The sequence below is a fragment of the Schistocerca nitens genome, chromosome 2, assembly GCF_023898315.1.
Source record: "Schistocerca nitens isolate TAMUIC-IGC-003100 chromosome 2, iqSchNite1.1, whole genome shotgun sequence".
NCBI classification, from domain to species: Eukaryota; Metazoa; Arthropoda; class Insecta; order Orthoptera; family Acrididae; genus Schistocerca; species Schistocerca nitens.
In genome coordinates this window covers 59,305,039-59,327,657 of record NC_064615.1, presented here as the reverse complement: position 1 = coordinate 59,327,657, position 22,619 = coordinate 59,305,039, and the positions used below count along the sequence as shown (strand labels likewise).

The 22,619-nt window shown below is 44.0% G+C and overlaps 1 protein-coding gene across 1 annotated transcript in view; it reads left to right on the top strand.

Annotated features, from left to right (window-relative positions):
* The window catches only part of LOC126234834 (cyclic nucleotide-gated channel rod photoreceptor subunit alpha), a 1,223,148-nt gene that overhangs the window by 464,360 nt on the left and 736,169 nt on the right, over positions 1 to 22,619 (top strand). The window contains exon 2 of the mRNA XM_049943575.1: positions 4,145 to 4,370. Coding sequence (XP_049799532.1) covers positions 4,145 to 4,370 — 226 coding nt within the window. The remainder of the gene's footprint in view (positions 1 to 4,144; positions 4,371 to 22,619) is intronic.

Below are 22,619 nucleotides of genomic sequence, written 5' to 3'. Positions count from 1 at the left end.
AATATTTCTTTTCGTAGTACACTAATATGTAATAAAATGGGGGTTCCTTTTTAAGAAAACCCAGTTGATATCTGTTTGACCTATGGCAGCGCCATCTAGCGGGCCAACCACAGCGCCATCTGGTTTCCCCCTTCAAGCTAGACAAGTTTCGTTCTTTGTAGTTTTCTCGATTGATGCTTATTTCTTGAGATATTTGGCCCGGTCACGATCAATGGACCACCCTGTATAAATGTTGCTCAAGCTGAAAGTGGTATTATGCTGTAGACACAGGGTAAACGTTAGTAGAAGCAACAAACGGCAGCGAAGGGTGTCTCACTGGAAATGGAGCTAAAAGGTCCCATGGACGTATGCCCGGAAATGCATCGTTGTCTCGGTAGACGGCGCTGACAAATGAAAGTTCTGTTGACCACGTGTCATGTCTTCCTTGTGAGTTGCAGGCTGTGTGATTGACGCAGCGTACTGTCACCAGCAGAATGATCCGGTATTCTTGTCGGGAACAAGCCTAGGTGGTGCTTGTACAAGGCCAAGCAGATGAAAACTGTTGAGGGGCAGTAACGGCTACACCAAAACAAGTACCTCATAGGCACCTACCACATCACACTACATTGCAAGCCCTTTCTGAATGGTTGTGTGATCACGGATCCTTTCAGACAGACGAATGTGAAGGGAGGCGGCGGATTGTATGTACACAAGATTTTAAGACGCAGATTCTTCAGGATACTGAGGTGAAACGTTGTACCTGCTCTAGGCAAGTACATCGCCAACGTGATGTAAGCCAAAGTAAGATTACGTATATTTTGCATCACAAACTACTATCCCTGTCACCTGCACCGAGTGTAGGGATTCTCAGCAGCGGATTTCCCTCTGCGGGAATAATTTTCTGTTCCGGGACGATATGGTGTCGTTGCACCCACACCGTCCATTTCCAGATACACGTTCATAGGACCTTTTTTCCTCCATTTCCAGTCAGGAATCCGTCCCTGCAGTTTGTCTCCTTTATTAATGGAAATGAACGTACGGCTATATCTACATCTACATCTACATACATACTCCGCAATCCACCAAACGGTGCGTGGCGTAGGGTACCTCGAACCACAACTAGCGTCTTCTCTCCCTGTTCCACTCCCAAAGAGAACGAATGAAAAAATGACTGCCTATATGCCTCTGTGCGAGCCCTAATCTCTCTTATCTTTGTGGTCTTTCCGCGAAATATAAGTTGGCGGCAGTAAAATTGTACTGCAGTCAGCCTCAAATGCTGGTTCTCTAAATTTCGTCAGGAGCGATTCACGAAAAGAACGCCTCCATTCCTCCAGAGACTCCCACCAGAGTTCCTGAAGCATTTCCGTAATACTCACGTGATTATCAAACCTACCAGTAACAAATCTAGCAGCCCGCCTCTGAATTGCTTCTATGTCTTCCCTCAATCCGACCTGATAGGGATCCCAAAAGCTCGAGCAGCACTCAAGAATAGGTCGTGTTAGTGTTTTATAAGCGGTCTCCTTTACAGATAAACCACATCTTCCCAAAATTCTACCAATGAACCGAAGACGACTATCCGCCTTCCCCACAACTGCCACTACATGCTTGTCCCACTTCATATCGCTCTGCCATGTTACGCCCAAATATTTAATTGACGTGACTGTGTCAAGCGCTACACTACTAATGGAGTATTCCAACATTACGGGATTCTTTTTCCTATTCATCTGCATTAATCTACATTTATCTGTATTTAGAGTTAGCTGTCATTCTTTACACCAATCACAAATCCTGTCCAAGTCATCTTGTATCCTCCTACAGTCTCTCAACAGCGACATCTTCCCGTACACCACAGCATCATCAGCAAACAGCCGCATATTGCTATCCACCCTATCCATAAGATTATTTATGTAGATAGAAAACAACAGCGGACCTACCACACTTCCCTGGGGCACTCCAGATGATACCCTCACCTCCGATGAACACTCACCATCGAGGACAACGTACTGGGTTCTATTACTTAAGAATTCTTCGAGCCACTCACATATTTGGGAACCAATCCCATATGCTGGTACCTTAGTTAGGAGTCTGCAATGGGGCACCGAGTCAAACGCTTTCCGGAAGTCAAGGAATATGGCATCCGTCTGATATCTTTCGTCCATGGTTCACAAGATATCATGTGTGAAAAAAGGGCGAGCTGCGTTTCGCAGGAGCGATGCTTTCTAAAGCCATGCTGATGCATGGACAGCAACTTCTCTGCCTCGAGGAAATTCATTATATTCGAACCGGAAGTCCCCCATTCGGGGAAGTTAGGCCCCCGAGGGCAATTATTTATTGCATTCGACGCCATATCCGTCGACTTGTGCTTCGGAGATGGGGATGAAATGATGATGAGGACAACACAATAACTGCCCCAGCCGGGGCTCGAACCCGGGCCCCTTGGCGTGGCATTCCACCACGCTGACCACTGACCTAACGGGATAGGAGTTCTTTTATTAATGTTCGTATTGTATGCGCTTTTCATAATGCGAAATTAATACTTGCTGCAATAAGAATCATTTTCTGCCACTTACTGTAGCTGTAGATTAAAACTGTGTGCCGGACCGAGACTCGAACTCGGTACCTTTGCCTTTCGCGGGCAAGTGTTCTATCAACTGAGCTACCCAAGCACGACTCACGCCCCGTCCTCATAGCTTCAATTCTGCCAGTACCTCGTATCCTACCTTCCAAACTTTACAGAAGCTCTCGTGCGAATCTTGCAGAACTAGGACTCCTGAAAGAAAGGATATTGCGGAGACATGGCTTAGCCACAGCCTGAGGGATGTTTCCAGAATGAGATTTTCACTCTGCAGCGGAGTGTGCGCTGATATGAAGCTTCCTGGCACATCAAAACTGTGTACCGGACCGAGACTCGAACTCGGGACCTTTGCCTTTCGCGGGCAAGTGCTCTGCCATCTGAGCTACCCAAGCACGACTCACGCCCTGTCCTTACAGCTTTATTCCGCTAGTACCTCGTCTCCTACTTTCCAAACTTCATAGAAGCTCTCCTGCGAACCTTGGAAGACTAGAACTTTTGGAAGAAAAGATATTGCGGAGACATGGCTTAGCCACAGCCTTTTTTTTTTTTTTTTTTTTTTTTTTTGTGGTGGTGCTGAAGTCTGATCAACTTCGTTGATTTTTACTTCTGTAGGGAATGGAAGGGGTAAAAATTTTCTCTTTATTTATTTATTCTTCTTTCAGCTTTAGTTTGGGCACACAGAAGGGTCCTTTAACTCGCTGCTTTTGGTGTGTGTTTGAAAACGTTTGTAGAAGTGATAAAGGACGATATGTCCTTAAATTATGGAGAATTCCGTAGGGATATCATTTACGGAGGCTCAAATACTATCGCCTTCGGTACTTTATATTTGTGGTTGCGTAAGGGTTCTACTGCACCTACTGTGGTGAGTTGTGGTGTACTGTCACGTATCATGTCCAACTTCCGAAATAAGGTTCGTGCCTTCTCCTTGACCTTGTCTGAGAGGTAAGATTCGCTTAAGGCTCGATGAATGTCATGATTTCGGATCCACCATTGGGCTCCTGTGATCCATCGTAGGTATCTGCTTTGTACAACCTGTAACTTCTTGTAGTTAGTGGCACACGTAGTACCCCAAGAGGTCGATCCATACAAAATAGATGGTTCGACTGTGGCATGGTACAACTGGAGTTTCGTGCGTTGGCTGAGGTATGAGCTCTTCAGAAAGGGGAGGAGAGCTCCCAGCATTTTGAGGCCAGACGTCTTCTTCTCCATAATTTGATGACTATACAACAGTTTGGCGTCTAGATGCACTCCCAGGTATTTTACAGTTGTTGCCCAGGGGAGTGGCTGGTCTGATATCCGCAGGCGGTCATTGACAATGGGTCTCCGACGTGTGAAGACAATAACTTTGGTTTTTTCTGCATTGACCGTTATTTTGTTCATGTGGGTCCAGTGATCCACTAAATCTAGTCCGCAAGAGGCAAAGGTCCCGAGTTCGAGTCTCGGTCCGGCACTCAGTTTTAATCTGCCAGGAAGTTTCATATCAGCGCATACTCCGCTGCAGAGTGAAAATCTCGTTCTGTAGCTGTAGATGTACGTATTTGCTGTGGACCCGTTGCTGCTGCGCTGACAATGCAACGTTTCGGCCGGCAGGTATCATCACGTCGTCGGGGCGCATCGGCGAGCGGCTGAGCGCCTCTGGCACGCGCCTCAACTCGTCCAGCCCTGTGCCTTACGGCGGCGGCGGCGGCGGCGGCGGCGGAGGCAACAAGAGCAGCACGGAGAGCGTGCGCGGCCTCAAGTCCGTCTCGCGGCAGAGCCTGCTCGACATCGTCAGCTGCCGCTTCGGCGTCGGCCGCACCGCCCGACAGCAACATCAGCACACAGGGGTCTGTACGCCACACCGCTGCTCTGTCCTGCTGCCAGCCTGTCGCTCACAGTATACAGGGTGGAAAGTATTTAAACCGACAATCTCTGGGAGGCTGTAGGGGACATCAAAACAAATATTTTTCCCTAAAGTAATTTTTTCCTATACCAACAAACACTTTTCCATTTTTTTTATGACCAAGAGACAACAACTAGATAGCAGATACGGCCCAATTAAACAGTCCCCAACAACACCGACCCACACATTAACGAAGAACCGCACTTGATGAGCGCTAGTAGCTGTGGCATGTGGGTTGTCCTCACTCCAAACATGCGAATTGTGCATGTTGAAGACTCCATTAGCCCTGAACGTTGCTTCATCGGTAAACAACACAGAGGATGGAAATGTAGGATGCATTTCACACTGTTCCAGGTACCACTGCGAAAACTGTGCTCTGGGTAAGTGAAATGAACGTAACAATTGCTCTCGAAGGACTGTTCTTACATTCGTCTGTTTCGTCCCCATGTTACGTGCAACTGCATGAGTGCTGATAGAAGGATCCCGCTCCACATGCTGCAAGACAGCTTCCTCAAATTGCATCGTTCTTACCGTGCGACGGTGTCCCTGTTGTGTTGGCCGAAGAGCCAGCACCGTGTTACGAATGGAGGCCGAAATCCACGGGTTTTAGCTCAGGCAGGCTGGCGTAAAGAGGAAGGACTATACTGACGGGACGTCTGGAACATGACAAGGAATTAGAATTCAGAAAGCTGGCGTAATTAGTTTGATACTTAAATCCATTAATGATGAACATCACTCTTGACGGCACTTGATTCACAATATTACCTGTTCAGGATACATTCGTAGTAACTGAATATGGCGCCTTGCTAGGTCGTAGCAAATGACGTAGCTGAGGGCTATGCTAAACTGTCGTCTCTGCAAATGAGAGCGTATGTAGTCAGTGAACCATCGCTAGCAAAGTCGACTGTACAACTGGGGCGAGTGCTAGGGAGTCTCTCTAGACTAGACCTGCCGTGTGCGTGGCGATGCTCGGTCTGCAATCACTGATAGTGGCGACAGGCGGGTCCGACGTATACTAACGGACCGCGATTTAAAGGCTACCACCTAGCAAGTGTGGTGTCTGGCGGTGACACCACAGTCCCTGTCCAGGTAATCTGCTAAATGACCCGGTCTCAAGCAGACGTTGGTACACAGCAGCAAAGGTCGTATGATGCGGGGTACGGCGATTAGAATATTGTTGTTGATAAACCCGCTATACAGCTCGTCCGTTGTGGTGTACTACGTAGTACTCACCAACCATATCAGTGTACCCAATCCAGGTGTATCGATCCATTAGTAAACAGAGACAATGCACTACTACACTGGCGGACAGCAGTTGCCTACAACTGAAGAGCGTAATGCGCCCTCTAACAACCGTAATACGCCCTCTAACAACTGAAGAGTGTAATATGACCTCCACTGGTTTAAATAATCCTCATTGGAAAAAATGACATTAGGGGAAAATATTTGTTTTGATGTCCCCTACAACCTCCCAGAGTCTGTCGGTTTAAATACTTTTCACCCTGTATGTATACTCATTAATGTCGTTTGTAATTACCAAAATTTGTATTCTGTCACCGTATAGCGTGAAGCATCAGTATAACATCAGGACCAAAGCGACCTCTACAAAGTGTTCAAGTGGCTGACATTACTGCAAAAAGCAGTCAGATAGATAGATTCACTTGTATTACAACTACCTACCGCAGCACATCAAGTGTCATATCGATAATCTGGTGGGATTTGTGATACTGAAAGAACTTTCTGTTGGGCATCTCCTTCTACTCCACTGAATAGTATCTCCACAGAAACTCCTGACTATAATGTTTCAGATTAGTTTATAATTACAATTAGCAGTTGTATACAGCAATGTAAAATCGTTTCACTGCATTGCACTAACATTGAATAAAGTGTACTACATCTTTGACTTAGTCCCACATCCCAGAGCAGTGTACCATGGGGCTGCAGGTGGCTACTGTGACAACGACAGTTAGATCTGACAAGGGAGCCTCCCCATCGCACCCCCCTCAGATTTATTTATAAGTTGGCACAGTGGATAGGCCTTGAAAAACTGAAAACAGATGAATTGAGAAAACAGGAAGAAGTTGTGTGGAACTGTGAGAAAATAAGCAAAATATACAAACTGAGTAGTTCATGGGAAGATAGGCAACGTCAAGGAGAGAGGAAACGCAGGAGCGCCGTGGTCTCGTGGTAACGTGAGTAGCTGCGGAACGAAAGGTCCATGGTTCAAATCTTCCATCAAGTAAAGAGTTTAATTTTTTATTTTCAGTTTATGTTACAAACTCTTATGCTTTCATCACTTTTTTGGGAGTGATTATCACATCCACAAGAAAACCTAAATCGGGCAAGGTAGAAGAATCTTTTTACCCCTTCGCCAAGTGTACAAGTTAGGTGGGTCGACAACATATTCCTGTCATGTGACGCACATGCCGTCACCAGTGTCGTATAGAATATATCAGATGTGTTTTCCTGTGGGGGAATCAGTTGACGTATGACCTTGCGATCAAATGTTTTCGGTTCCCATTGGAGAGGCACGTCCTTTCGTCTACTAATCGCACGGTTTAGCGATGCGGTCGCAAAACACAGACACTAAACTTATTACAGTGAACAAAGACGTCAATGAACGAACGGACAGATAATAACTATGCAAAAATAAAGAAAATAAAATTTTCACGCGAGGGAAGATTTGAACCAAGGACCTCTAATTCAGCAGCTGCTCACGCTATCACCAGACCACGACGCTCCTGAGAAAAAGGCTGTCCATAATGTTGCCTATGCGACCCGTGGACTACTCAGTTTGTATATTTTGCTTATTTTTTCACAGTTCCACACAACTTCTTCCTGTTTTCTCAATTGATCTGTGTTCAATTTATCAAGGCCTATCCACTGTGCCAACTTATAACTAAATCTGAGGGGGGTGCGATGGGGAGGTTCCCTTGTGAGTACAGCTGGTTTGCGAGAGGGCTGCCACGGCGGCGAGCCCCGAAACTAAAGTGGCGCTGGCCACTTGCGCAGCGAGGCAGCTCAGCGCCCTCGCCGCTTCCCTTTTAACGGTCCCTGGGCGTCGCAGAGTGGCGGCGGCCAGGTATGTCAAGCGGCCATCGAGTTAGCCAAAGTTTGGCAGCCGGGATATCAAAGGGCGGGCACGTCTTCTCCTTGCCGAGGAGGAAAGCTATTTTACGGCGAAGCTTAAAAGGACACAAAAAGGAAGCGATCCTTGCCGTTACCAAGTTTGCTTTTGTCGTGATGGACGATGATTCCTTTGTATCTTCGCAACACAAGAGACCATCTCAAACAGTACAAAGTTTTACTATCGCATTACTTCGTATAGTGGCGATGTTTGTAAGCGCATCGCTCCCCTCATTTAGAGCCAGCGTGCCTTTTGTTTCGCCGTTGGTTCTCTTTGAAGATAGTACAGCCAATTGGCATTGTTTAACAACGTGGACTCAGTCGAGTCTGAAGCTTGACCATGGACGCAAGGCACATGGTCCCGTTAAAATATTAAATTGAATGTAGAGCGATTAACTAATACGAAGGAGACTTAAGAACATCGCGAGTCATTTACGCACCCTGTATCTCACGTAGATCATTTCACGTAACTGGAAAAATTATCGCTAGTAATGGACTTACGTGTATGAGAAGTAGAACCGTATTTTCAACAGTGTGCATCCAAAAGCTAGGAATCATAATCAATGATATAGGATAATAAATTCTGAAAGGGTGCGGCGGCGCGGTCCCTTCCGTCCCTTTACGACGAACCGGCATCTACCTGTCAACAATGTCTCAGCAGATCATCAGGAGGGAAGCCGAGCGAAATCTGCTGTACTTCGACGTGAACCAGGCTGCAATTAAAGTCACTAATCTACGTTTCGGGAGAAAGTTTTCACACGTAATGAAAGGTTGGAAATTTTGTCCTTATTTAATATATTCTGAAACTTAGGTGAACAAGTATCACTGCAGAGGCCGTGTTAGTCCTAACACAGTCACTCACAATCACTTCCACACACGTTAGCAAATTTATGGTGTTGCATTTCCCGAAAACGTAATAGCTACAAAAACACGGATTGTTTTTGGTTGAGAATGCTCGACTAATATTAAGTCTGTCGGTACCGAATGCAGTCACAGTTTTTAGCCACCGACCTGCTAAATACGCCAGGAGGAATTTATGTCTTTTCTCATCACAAAATTCACTTAAAAATTCCGAAATTTCTACACTCCCATCGGAATAATTATGCCGTCACTTTACAACACTTTTGATGTATGAAACACTGCTAGATCCGGCAACTTATCATTTCCATCGGAACTACTACTACACACGTACGAACTGTTTCATGGCTAGGCTCCGACTCCTCTCTAGAACACGCTAAGTCTTCTCTACCAGCAGAGAAAGGCGCGCGAAGAATATTGCTTTGCCATTGGTCAGTTTACACAACAGCCAATAGCAAAACAACATTCTACCACGTCAGTCCGCGCTTTTCATCAATAACCAATCGCAAAATAGTAAACCTAACAACTGCGCTTTTTACCGACGTAGTTATCTAATAAGCTGAAGTTTTGATCATGCATAAACCTATTTACTATTGTTATTTATACCTGAATTAACTTTCCCTTTACCATAAACTTACTTTACAAACCTATTCTATAAAAATCCCCTTTGTCCACATCCATACTTCTTCGAAATGTTCCCACACTAAATCCCACTACATAACTCGTTAAACAATTATCTTCCTATTAACCTTAAACCACACTCAAGCATCATTCATACTGCTAAAACACATTTACATTTTATATACACAAGAAGACATAATAACACTTTATGATAATACTAGAACAGTTTATGAAAAACATTCTATTACTTTAGTGCACTCTAGTGGGCACAATGGAAACTAAATCGCAGTCCCCTAACCAATACTGTCCTCTATCGGCTGATACATAAACTACGTGCGCGTCCAGTCTCGCGTCACCAACTGTCACTATCCTGCTCTGAGGCAAATCTCCCACTTAACCGCCTCCAAGGCAGGATCGGTATACGGCACTAAGCCTCAAGGGACGTGAAATTTCAGCTGTTTGTTACCAAATATTTTCCTACTCAGTAGTAGTACAGACTCGTAGTTACCGACTTTAAAAGTAGTCGTATTGGTAGAGCACCCGGTCATTATTATAAGCAAATACGATCAGTTGATGTAAGCTCTATCACTACAGTGTAAAAAATTAATAAAAAGTGATAATTCACTAGTAGGGAGCTTACATATTTGGAGACGGCCACGACTTCATACATGAACTACATGAATGGAAAAAGAAGGATTGTTCTGCAATGAGTAACAAGTAAAATCTTGTATTACACTACTTATCAGCATAAATATACTTACCAGTAAAGCATGTGGTGTATCCTTACTTTAGCGACGATCAAACTCTTAGTCAAATTGTGTTAGTTAAGCAGTCAGATTACGAACGGTTAGCACAACAGGAACGGGAAATTTGAGAGCGCAGCTCATCCTATGCCTTACGTAGCCATTTGTACTATGCTATTTATTAAATACTTGAAATAATTACAATACTACAGATGATAAGGTAAAGTTATTAGCTATTGTATGTCTTAATGATCAGTATTATGTCCAATTTCTCTAAACAAAAATGTGAAACGTAGCTATTGCATCTATAGTATAAATTGTAGAGTTCCAGTGCAGTAACTTTTCTGGAAATTATAGCAGGTTGCAAGAACAACCCGAAAGAATCGAAACTCAGAGTGAAGAACAGTGTACAAAATTTGATAGGTTAATGTTGAACAGAAGGGTACACCGGTAGCTTCAGAGCAGCACGTATAAATGACGTCAACGACTAGGAGACGAAGCACAGGATGAAACCGAGGAAGTATGGTCAACGTAATCGTATGTCCGTTTCGAATTTGACATCTCTCTCTTGGTGGTTTTGACAGACTCGCGTCAGCGTTGCTCCTCATAAGAGTAATGTAAACAATAGCTGTCATAACTATTTGGCGCGCAAGGTTATAGGTCTAATTTCTAAACTACGCCGCCGCAACAATAAACCGTGTTATGGGTGAAGGGTCACCATGGTATCAGAGGAAATCGAAGTGTCGACACTCTCCCTTACGGGTGCTATAGACCATGGGACAGTCATATAAACATGTCCCTAACACAGCCATCTCCGGTATGTACGGAAGCGAAAACGAGCCCTGTGGTGTAAGAAATGAGAGCTGTAGCTACATAGTAGAATACATTATACAGATGTTGTACAGGATATCGCTGCAATATTGCAGCTATTTTTTGGGAAGTATCACACAAAATTTCTTGTCACAATGTTTCGTCTCCTCTTTAACTACAGAAGATTCAGGCTATGCCTCAATCGTCTACAAAGAATTTACACACACACGTGTGACTGTGGCGCATAGATGGACACCGACAACATCGATTTCGGCTGATCATTCGGGTTCCATGTTAAAATCAATTTACTGCAGTGCCCAGTGCTTTGTGGACAAGAAATTTCTATCAAGTTGAACACCAAACTTGCAACAAATGAGCATTAATAAACATTTATTCAGATTTTGGCTACTGGAGATATGACGATCTAATTTACATAAACTGGTTACACCATTCTAATTCCATTATATTATTCGAACGACAATATATGTTGCCTTTCAAAAATGCGAAGCAGCCGGAAGGAAAGGAGGTAATAAACTGAAACTTCACTGATTGAGAGAATATGTGATGTTATTTCACAGTACAACTTCGATTCACATGGCAATATGAACCCAATTACAAATAAGACGTTGCAGTCCTCTGGGCTGGATACATGCTCTGTACCATATCCTAAGACAATCTGGACCGCATTTGTCGTAACTGGTCCTTGATATCCTGGATACTGATAATAGGACGGACTTGACATCCGAGATGGTCGCACACATACTGTGTCGAGGGCACACCTGTGCATCTTGCTGCCCAAGGGAGTACATCAACATCACACAGTTCATAAAGCCACATGCCACGTGTGGACGAGCGTTGTCATGTTGAAAAATGACACGCGTACATTGTGGTACAAGGAGTAGCCCATGATGACGCAGGATGTCCGGGCCCTCGATCACTATCAGTAGTGACCTGTAGTCATACTGACCTGAACACATACTCAACGGCTTCACACACCATAACGCCAGTAGTGAAGCGCTGTGCACCTCCAAAACAATGGAAGAATGGGACCTCTCTCCAGGTCGCTGCTATACCCACGACGATGGTCATGCAGCATAGCGTAGAACAACGAATTATCACTGAGCATAGTGCGACACAATTGATGAACAGTCCACGCTTCGAAGTTACGGCACCACTGCATAGGCAGCCATTAGTGTTGTGGTGTTAACAGCAATCTATGCGTGATGAGATGGTGATTGCCTAGTGCGTCTGCTGCTTGTCTCCGACTAATGGTGCAGGCAGTCCATTATTTGTTTTCGAATGGCAACGTAAGGTGTGAATGGGTTACGATGTGCTTGGCTATCTACACTCCTGGAAATGGAAAAAAGAACACATTGACATCGGTGTGTCAGACCCACCATACTTGCTCCGGACACTGCGAGAGGGCTGTACAAGCAATGATCACACGCACGGCACAACGGACACACCAAGAACCGCGGTGTTGGCCGTCGAATGGCGCTAGCTGCGCAGCATTTGTGCACCGCCGCCGTCAGTGTCAGCCAGTTTGCCGTGGCATACGGAGCTCCATCGCAGTCTTTAACACTGGTAGCATGCCGCGACAGCGTGGACGTGAACCGTATGTGCAGTTGACGGACTTTGAGCGAGGGCGTATAGTGGGCATGCGGGAGGCCGGGTGGACGTACCGCCGAATTGCTCAACACGTGGGGCGTGAGGTCTCCACAGTACATCGATGTTGTCGCCAGTGGTCGGCGGAAGGTGCACGTGCCCGTCGACCTGGGACCGGACCGCAGCGACGCACGGATGCACGCCAAGACCGTAGGATCCTACGCAGTGCCGTAGGGGACCGCACCGCCACTTCCCAGCAAATTAGGGACACTGTTGCTCCTGGGGTATCGGCGAGGACCATTCGCAACCGTCTCCATGAAGCTGGGCTACGGTCCCGCACACCGTTAGGCCGTCTTCCGCTCACGCCCCAACATCGTGCAGCCCGCCTCCAGTGGTGTCGCGACAGGCGTGAATGGAGGGACGAATGGAGACGTGTCGTCTTCAGCGATGAGAGTCGCTTCTGCCTTGGTGCCAATGATGGTCGTATGCGTGTTTGGCGCCGTGCAGGTGAGCGCCACAATCAGGACTGCATACGACCGAGGCACACAGGGCCAACACCCGGCATCATGGTGTGGGGAGCGATCTCCTACACTGGCCGTACACCACTGCTGATCGTCGAGGGGACACTGAATAGTGCACGGTACATCCAAACCGTCATCGAACCCATCGTTCTACCATTCCTAGACCGGCAAGGGAACTTGCTGTTCCAACAGGACAATGCACGTCCGCATGTATCCCGTGCCACCCAACGTGCTCTAGAAGGTGTAAGTCAACTACCCTGGCCAGCAAGATCTCCGGATCTGTCCCCCATTGAGCATGTTTGGGACTGGATGAAGCGTCGTCTCACGCGGTCTGCACGTCCAGCACGAACGCTGGTCCAACTGAGGCGCCAGGTGGAAATGGCATGGCAAGCCGTTCCACAGGACTACATCCAGCATCTCTACGATCGTCTCCATGGGAGAATAGCAGCCTGCATTGCTGCGAAAGGTGGATATACACTGTACTAGTGCCGACATTGTGCATGCTCTGTTGCCTGTGTCTATGTGCCTGTGGTTCTGTCAGTGTGATCATGTGATGTATCTGACCCCAGGAATGTGTCAATAAAGTTTCCCCTTCCTGGGACAATGAATTCACGGTGTTCTTATTTCAATTTCCCGGAGTGTAACATCATGCATTCGTCAAATCCGAATGCACCACAAATCTGGGTAGCGCATGATTCGACCAGTTCACCAAATGTAGACCTACAGTGGAACTCTGGCAGATGCTGATAACAGTGTTCACTCGAGTATGCGGCATCTAAGCTGATTCACAATGTTCACTCAGCGCCTGACGCCGTTCACGCTTCTTACATGACCTACCATGCCTCGTAACAACACTCAACGCGAGCAACATTACTGCTCTATGGTGGTGCTTCCATCTGTTACAGAGAATTTGCAATTCTAATCATTTACATACCGGTCAATGTTTAATACGGGCACAAAGTTACATTGACATCCGCCCTCTCTTCTGGGTGCTTTCTCATTTTGTCATTTTCACCCAGGTCCTACTTTCTTTTGCTGCTTTCCCAGTACCTGGAATCTTCCAAAATTTATGGGAACAGAGAAGACATATCGTGTCCCTAGCATGTCCATCTTTCTTCCGCTGGTTCATTCGCTGTTACGTGGAGACGTCTTAAGGCACACATTGACTTTTTTCCTAAGGCCATGGACAGACCACTTTTCTCTTTGCGTCCATTGCGTGTAAATACACCTACGTGTGAACCAGTTTCTGCCGAACCTACGCAATATACGTGGATGGGGTACTATCTCTGCGTCGATCAAGCGTTTCTTCTTATATTTAACATTAAGTAAATGTGACAGAGTGTGTCAGATTTGAGCACTAGCCTATTCTCTGACAAAGCCTTGAAACCGTTAGTTGTATCTGAATCATACAATATCCTTGTGACCCCAACGTATTCAATGACAGTTAAAATCGCATAATATAATGGTGTACTGTATTATTTGAAGATCTGAAATGAGAAAGAATTGTAAATGAATTTCACGATTCAGGACTTAGTCTTCAATCTGCAGTCTTAGCATCCCCAGCAGGTCAATGTCACCTACTTTTCATTTTGGAGTCACAATTCTGTCTTTCAGACCAGAAGAGAGTAATATTAGAGGTATACGTTTAACTATCAGTTTGTATATAAAATTTTGTGTCCTGAGTAAAACTGGACACGTTCGTAAATTTTATTGTAAGTGTGTGTAAGCGCCCTAGGTCCAACTCTACTTTTGCACGCTGTAAGAAACGCAAATACGTCACATCAGATGTAATGGTTTACGTTTTGTTTGATAAAATGCTTAAGGCGGTTTTAGTGCTGAGAAAGAAGCGCTTTTGAAGTCCCATAGTGCTGAAAGCCGGCCGGCCGAAGTGGCCGTGCGGTTAAAGGCGCTGCAGTCTGGAACCGCAAGACCGCTACGGTCGCAGGTTCGAATCCTGCCTCGGGCATGGATGTTTGTGATGTCCTTAGGTTAGTTAGGTTTAACTAGTTCTAAGTTCTAGGGGACTAATGACCTCAGCAGTTGAGTCCCATAGTGCTCAGAGCCATTTGAACCATTTTTTGCTGAAAGCCAAAGAATCGCTTTAAAATAGAAAATCTGTAAAACACATAGTGTGCATGATTTTAAGTTACATGGTCGCCTTTCCGCAAGGAAACACAATTTTAAACACGGACCAGACATACGATAAGCAATGTGCAAGCAACTCCGGAACTTCACTATACGTTTGTCACACTAAACATGAATAAAAACCATTGACAATTCAAATGAGTAATAACTTTTTGCAAAAATTGCCTCATGATGAATACAAATTAAGCATGGATACATTTGGATAAGATGGCTTGAATTTTGTTGCATCATATTAACAAGCCATTAATGACACTCTTCAATAATGATTATTCAGAACCCTGCAATCCTTCTTTTGAAAACATTAACGGTCAAAACTTTAGTAACGCTACTTCTCACGAAATAAAAAAACATAGTAATACTGTTACAGTAGTGCTGCCACGACATATCAGCGCAGTTAAATTAATTATTAAATTCTAGTTTTTAGATTGTAACAACGGCGGATTTGAAATTTAGAACAGTCATTAATTTTAGGGCATAACATCAGTTCCTTACTTACTAAATGTGGTATCTATAAGTGCAGTAATTCTAGACAAATTAAACATCACAAAACTCACTTTTATTAACACAACATATTATCATTGGCCCATGTTCTAATTCAGTTTTACTGGAAATATAATAGTTTGCCTTGATTTGTTGAAGAGCAGCTGTAAGCAGTCATGAACTGGTGCTGCTACTGTAGTCCACATGTTCCATACAACGTTCACCCATGACAGTATTAGATCGAACGGTACTAGTGAACTATTATGTCTACTGAATCCATCACGCCTGTCGCCTTTCCATTATGACCGCCACCAGTTCTTCACTGAATAGTGCTGCAGCCTGCAAAACGTTGTTGGCCCTGCCTTCTGATCACACGAGAACAGGCAGTGTCAAACTGCAGCCCGTGACAAGGCTGATGACGATGGTGTGTGCCCTCAATGGACGACGGACAGCGATAGTGTTGGCCTACACAAAGGATTGATGTCTGGGTAGCTAGGTGTCCCAGGTTTAAAATCCAGTCCACAATGAAAGCAAGTATCAGAAGACTACAGTCACCCAGCAGGTGATCCACTCATGGAAGGGCGCCAAGTCGACAGAATTTGGACTCAGCTCAAGCAGAGAGACAGTTGGGTGCAGCTATTAACGGCAGAATCCGGCGAAGACAACTAGTTGATGTACCTCGGTTCGTACACATAGTGATCAGAAACAGTCTGAAAAACTTGCAATGATGTTGCAGGGGATGCTGTGCTGAGAAACAATTGTTAAGAAAAAATTTCGGATCATTTCGCTGTTCCCGATTTATTTAGCATTAAAGTTAGCCAATCAGGTCGTCTTGCGTGCAAATTCAAGTATCTTGACAGAGACATTGTCGCCAACGTAATTCGTCAAACTGGCGTAGCTTTTGTTCAACTATCTTAAATTTATTACTTCCGAAAAAGGCACGTTTTAGCTGGTAGTGAGCATTTGAAGAAGTGGTAACGCACATACCCACATATGTCTGTGTATTATCGCATTTTTGTGCGTGCAAGTGCTATAAGTTGTATTCGCAACGAGCTGTTTGCTAACTTCAATACTAAATAACTCTGATGCGACGCAACGTTTCGAATTCCTTTCCCTAACAGCTATTGGTGAGCACAGTCTCTCCTACAACATGTGTACAAGCGTTTCACACTGATTCTGACAACCTCGTACTGCCTTGAACCACAGCAGGGCTAGCAGATGTTGCTGACTGAGAATGAGGGCCTAAATTTGGCGGTATTTAACGTAACCAGATCCGCTGCCGATCTGAAACAGTAGCAGTTCTCTCCCCTTTCTTCAATCCAGTGCACTGGATTGTCGACCACTTACATTTTTGAGAAAATCCCACGACATAGTTCATGGTTCAAAAAATATGTATAGCAATCTCTAGGTCTCCTTATTCTATAAGTAGCTCAGCAGAAATCAATGTGTTAAATGGTTTCTCCTTAAATTAATTACTATTTTCTATCATTAACAAAATATGTGGGCAATTAATGCACTGAGATCTCAAGTGCTCGCGTTATTTTCGCCGAAACTGTATACAGATTTTACAAAGTAGATTCAGAATTGGAATCGCACCGGAATCCAAGACACTTCCTGTCTTGAAATTACTGCATCGTTCGTCACGGTATTTTTATGTGTTCTGGAGTATCTGCTCTTCGGTAAAGCATCTTTTTGCGTTGTTATTGGTACACCCATTGAGTGGAGGTCAGATTGCTAGGTATGATTTACACTATGTGATCAAAAGTATCCGGACACCTGGCTGAAAATAACTTACAAGTTCGTGGCGCCCTCTATCGGTAATACTGGAATTCAGTATGGTGTTGGCCCACCCTTAGCCTTGATGACAGCTTCCACTCTCACAGGCACACGTTCAACAGGTCCTGGAAGGTTTCTTGGGGAATGGCAGCCCATTCTTCACGGAGTGCTGCACTGAGGAGAGGTATCGATGTCGTTCGGTGAGACCTGGAATGAAGTCGGCTTTCCAAAACATTCCAAAGGTATTCACGTCAGGGCTCTGTGCAGGACAGTCCATTACAGAGATGTATTGTCGTGTAACCACTCCGCCACAGGCCGTTCATTATGAGCAGGTGCTAGATCGTTTTGAAAGATGCAATCGCCATCCCCGAATTGCTCTTCAACAGTGGGAAGCAAGAAGGTGCTTAAAACATCAATGTGATGTGATAGTGCCACTCAAACGACAAGGGGTGCAAGCCCCCTCCATGAGAAACACGATCATACCAAAACACCACCACCTCCGAATACCACTGTTGGCACTACACACATTAGCAGATGACGTTCACAGGGCAATCGCCATACCCACACACTGGCATCGGATCGCCACAGTGTGTACCGTGATTCGTCACTCCACACAACGTGACTCCACTGTTCAGTCGTCCAATGTTTACGCCCCTTACACCAAGGCGAGGTGACGTTTGGCATTAATCGGCGTGATGTGTGGCTTATGACCAGCCGCTCGAACATGAAATCCAAGTTTTCTCACCTCCCGTCCAACTGTCATAGTACTTGCAATGGATTCGGACGCAGTATGGAGTTCCTGGCTGTGGTCTGGATGATGTCTGCCTATTACACATTACGACCGTCTTCAACTGTCGACGATCTCTGTCAGTCAACAGACGAGGTCGGCCTGTACGCTTTTGTTCTGTACGTGTCCCTTCACGTTTCCACTACACTATCACACCGGAAACAGTGGACCTAGGGATGTTTAAATCTCGCGTACAGAGGGGTGACATAACTGACACCCAGTCACCTGACTACGTTCGAAGTCCGTGAGTTCCCCGTGCTCCCCATTCTGCTCTCTCACGACGTCTAATGATTACTGAGATTGCTGATATGAATTATCTGGCAGTAGGTGGCAGCACAATGCACCTAACATGAAAAAAGTATGTGTTTGAGGGTGTCCGTATACTTTTGATCACATAGTGTAGCTAGTTATTTCTGGACAGCAAGCACCTGCAGCGGTTTAATTGGCCACTATAACAACGGCTGTGTCACGTTTTTGGAAATTTTTGGTAAGATCTTATAGGACCAAGCTGCTGAGGTCATCGATCACTAAGCTTACACATTTGTCAAACTCTCATATAACATCCGTATTTCTTGAAAAGCAGAAGCCCACTGCCATGTGCTGCTATGGAGCTGGAATACAGCTCCTATGGCCTGATTTTCTCTTCTTCCCAGCATGCATCACCTGGACCCTCTATGGAGTATTTGGAATGTTCTGGGACGTTGCAAATGATGCTATCGTGGCTATATAAGCGCAACAGGTAGCCAGTACCTGCAGTTCATTTTGCTCCAATTCACAATGGCGGAGACAGCTTTCGTAAGCTTGAGTGTTATAAGTGACGCGGCTAAGAAACCGAGGTGATACTGTTCAGGCATGGTACGACGAAAGACGCTGAAGACACTGTTTTGTTTATTAGTGTTTGTTCGACACACAATATGGTCCATGATGTGCTGCAGTGTAATAGTATATGGAAGGCAGATGTCACATCAGATAACTGCTGAAAAAATGTTCAAATGTGTGTGAAATCCTATGGGACTTAACTTCTAAGGTCATCAGTCCCTAAGCTTACACACTATAACACTCCTGTCTGCTACTGCTATACCATAACCTTAAAGTTGAAGGCTGGTAGTGAAACAAAACGATCTTGTTAAAGCAATTACGGTATAAAGTAACAGAGCAGTGTTACCCTCTGAGAGGAATTTTGTTATGTTGACCGTGTTGTGCCTAACGGAGGTGGCTTATCGGAAGTGAAAGTCAGAATTACGTAAATAATTGAACAGTAACAAACAAAATTTTTGCCTATCTGCACTGTTTAACGGATAAAGAAAACGGTCGCCAGCCTAATTAGGCAAGAGAATGATTAACATTCTCGTTTAAGAAAGTAGGTATGCGTAACTTCAACGGAAAAACACAACCTAGACTTGGCCACACGCGAGTGCAATGAACTCTGACACCCGCATATGTTAACGTTAAGGTTGGGACGAACAGCTAGAGCAGCACAAAGTATTTGCATAAATATAACAAATAACGAAACACACTATTACTTTCATTGCTTATTCATACTGAATGGTCTTTAGAACGTTATTATTACTATTCACTGCAGAATCATTAATTGCACATAGGTTAAGTCTCTCTCAGTTAAATACTTTACTATTTAAAAATGAAAGTTAAATGGAATCCACTAACAGGTTGCTTCTCACTATCATTTGAATAAAGAAATTATGGTTTTCATAATTAGTGGTCTTTCCGTTACTTGTCACCGAGCATTAACACAATAGCCAAACTGTGGATCCTATTATACTATTAATATGCACTTCAAATACACAAGAGAGACAAACACTTAGCAAACATGAGTATAACGTTTCACAACGGCAGTTTTCCACTTTTACTGCAGTGATACACAAAATTAACATACATGTAAGATACTGACTCACCTTCTGCGATTTACGACAGGCAGTAATATGATCATTTACTAAGCAAAACTTTATAAGCCTCAGTCTTAAGGGGCTCCGGAAAGGTTCAAAATCATGAAAAGTTCAATTTTTACTTTTTTGCGTTTTCTGAATCTGCAGACTATTACCTTTTAATAGATATATAATTTATTCAATTCCGAAGATTACAACTATTTTTAAATTTTTTTTGAAATGTGTTCTACATGGGCGTGACCCACTGTGGCGCTGTTAAACTGCTGTCAAATGGTGTTATTATTAACGTCCGTGTTCATCAGGTACATTTTAGTGATTTGAGATAAAGTATGTGTTGTGGCTAACCTGTGATGGTTCAATATATATCGCTGGTGTGATTGTCGATTGTTTCATGTTTATTTACTCTGTCGTTATCTCGAAAATATTCGTAATTAATTCTGTTTCTTGAGTCTCTGTTTTGTTGAAGTATAATAATGAGTAAAAGTAAAGTTATTAGAAATCCTCTGAAGGCTTTTAAGAAAAGGAGAAATGTTGGAAAGCCAAAGGTATTGAGAAATATGGGAATGAAGATAGGTTCTAACATGGTACGAGCGATGCTTGCTTTAGACAAGGAACGCCTTCGGGCTGCAGACAGGGCTGTAAAGAGTCTAGAAATACAAGCAAGAGTAAACAGGAGGAGGAACAAGAGGAAGCTGGAGGAGGAGTTTGCAGAGGATGAAGATAATCCATCCTATGGACCTGGAATGCACTAAAAAGTTAATCCAATCTTTGTCGCTCGATTCCCAAAACTTTTAAAAAATGGTTCAAATGGCTCTGAGCACTATGGGACTCAACATCTTAGATCATAAGTCCCCTAGAACTTAGAACTACTTAAACCTAACTAACCTAAGGACATCACACACACCCATGCCCGAGGCAGGATTCGAACCTGCGACCGTAGCAGTCCCGCGGTTCTGGACTGCAGCGCCAGAACCGCTAGACCACCGCGGCCGGCCCCAAAACTTTTATTTTCTCATACTAATTACATGTTTTCTAAGGATCTTCCAAACATATTTGTTTCAAACTTTCAGTAAATGTTACACAGTACCTTCTGCATAATTTAACACAGCCTTTTTCCAAAAAACTATATATTTTTGAATATATAAATAAAAAATTGCAAAAAAATGTTGTGAATTTTCATTACAATTAAAAAAATCATCTTTAATAACTGAACTAAAATTTTGTAAAATCCCCGTGTTAAGTTGTAGCCCATATTCCAATAAATAATCTGTAAAAAGTTCAACTTCCTACCTCAAAGGTTGTGAGGAAAGATGTAATTTATAAGTGTTATTTTAACATTGCAAGTATAGGACGTTCCGGAGCCCCTTCAGAACTTTTAATTTGAAGTTGGCAACATCACATTAATAAGCAGTTTTAGTAGGAAAATTATTTTCAGCAAGCATCATTAACTTTAACCCACTCTCTTGCCACATTAACTTTAACTTTCTTTTTACTATGTTCAAAAGGCATTAATTAGCAAAAACACTGCTCTTTAATGTTCTTTCAGTAGGGACACTCGGTAATCACTTTAGTTCAAACGGAGAGGAACCTGAAAGGTGTTATGATAAGGAGAAAAATCAAAGTAGGTACATAAATTCAGATATAAATTACCTTATATTTGTGCACACTAAAGCATCCAATGAGCTGATCCTTCACTGTACATTATTATAGCATTCCGATACAGTGATTGAGCAATGTGGTGGCAACTGCATGTTGGTAGGTAGATTTGCAGGTAGAATTGCTGGACTCTGTCATTTCTTGGTGGCGATGATAGATACAAATTCCAGAATAGTTCCAGCTATTTATCCATCCATCCGAGGCATTGGAAAGTAGCAGAAAAAGCCTCCTCGGAACCAGCACAATATACAATTTTGACATGGCAGTGCACAGTTTGGTAGCTCGTCCCCGACTCGTAGCTCGTCCCCGACTGACTCTTGTTCCACCTTTCCTACCTAAGCCAACCACAATTTGCGCGCGCTACACAGTTCCGTTCCCGAGGGGAACCACAACAACTTTTACATACAGAATAACTAAGAACCCTAAGTGACGATCAGCAGTTTACAGAACGGGAAACAAACACATTAAATAAAACATAACATTTGCACATATTGACATTTCTACAAAAAATTATTCATAGAGAAATTACAATTATATATAGTAAGTTTTGTTCCCTCCAAATGGGACAAAGAATTTAAATGACAGATGTACTACATTGCATAGAATCAAATCACGACATCAAAGTTTTAACGAAGGAAGGAGTATACAATTTGTGTTAACGATTCAATCAAACAACATTTACAGAAGCTCAACGATGTAACATTAAATAAAGCAAAAGGCAAAATAAACCAGTAGAGTATTAGACCTATGGTGTTACAACGCTACTTAACCTAAATTATTCTAAGGACAAACACACACACCCATGCCTGAGTGCGGACTCGAACCTCCGCCGGGACCAGCCGATAACTGCTGAATTGAGAGATTATCGTGTCTACAGCTGTGAAGAGTTATCGTGTCGTTTTCAGGTCGAGAGTACTTGAATTCCGGACGGAAATATTAGAGGCGACGAAAGATGTGTGACTGTTACGAACCTGTAACGAAAAGCACGTGCGAGGAATGGTGTCATACCTCACTGTCAAACTCATAAAGTTTTGTTCGGCTGAAGCCGCACTTTAGGTTTCTGCCTCCAGAGCGCTCGAGAGCGCAGTGAGACAAAATGGCGACAGGAGCCGAGAAAGCGTATGTCGTGCTTGAAATGCACTCACATCAGT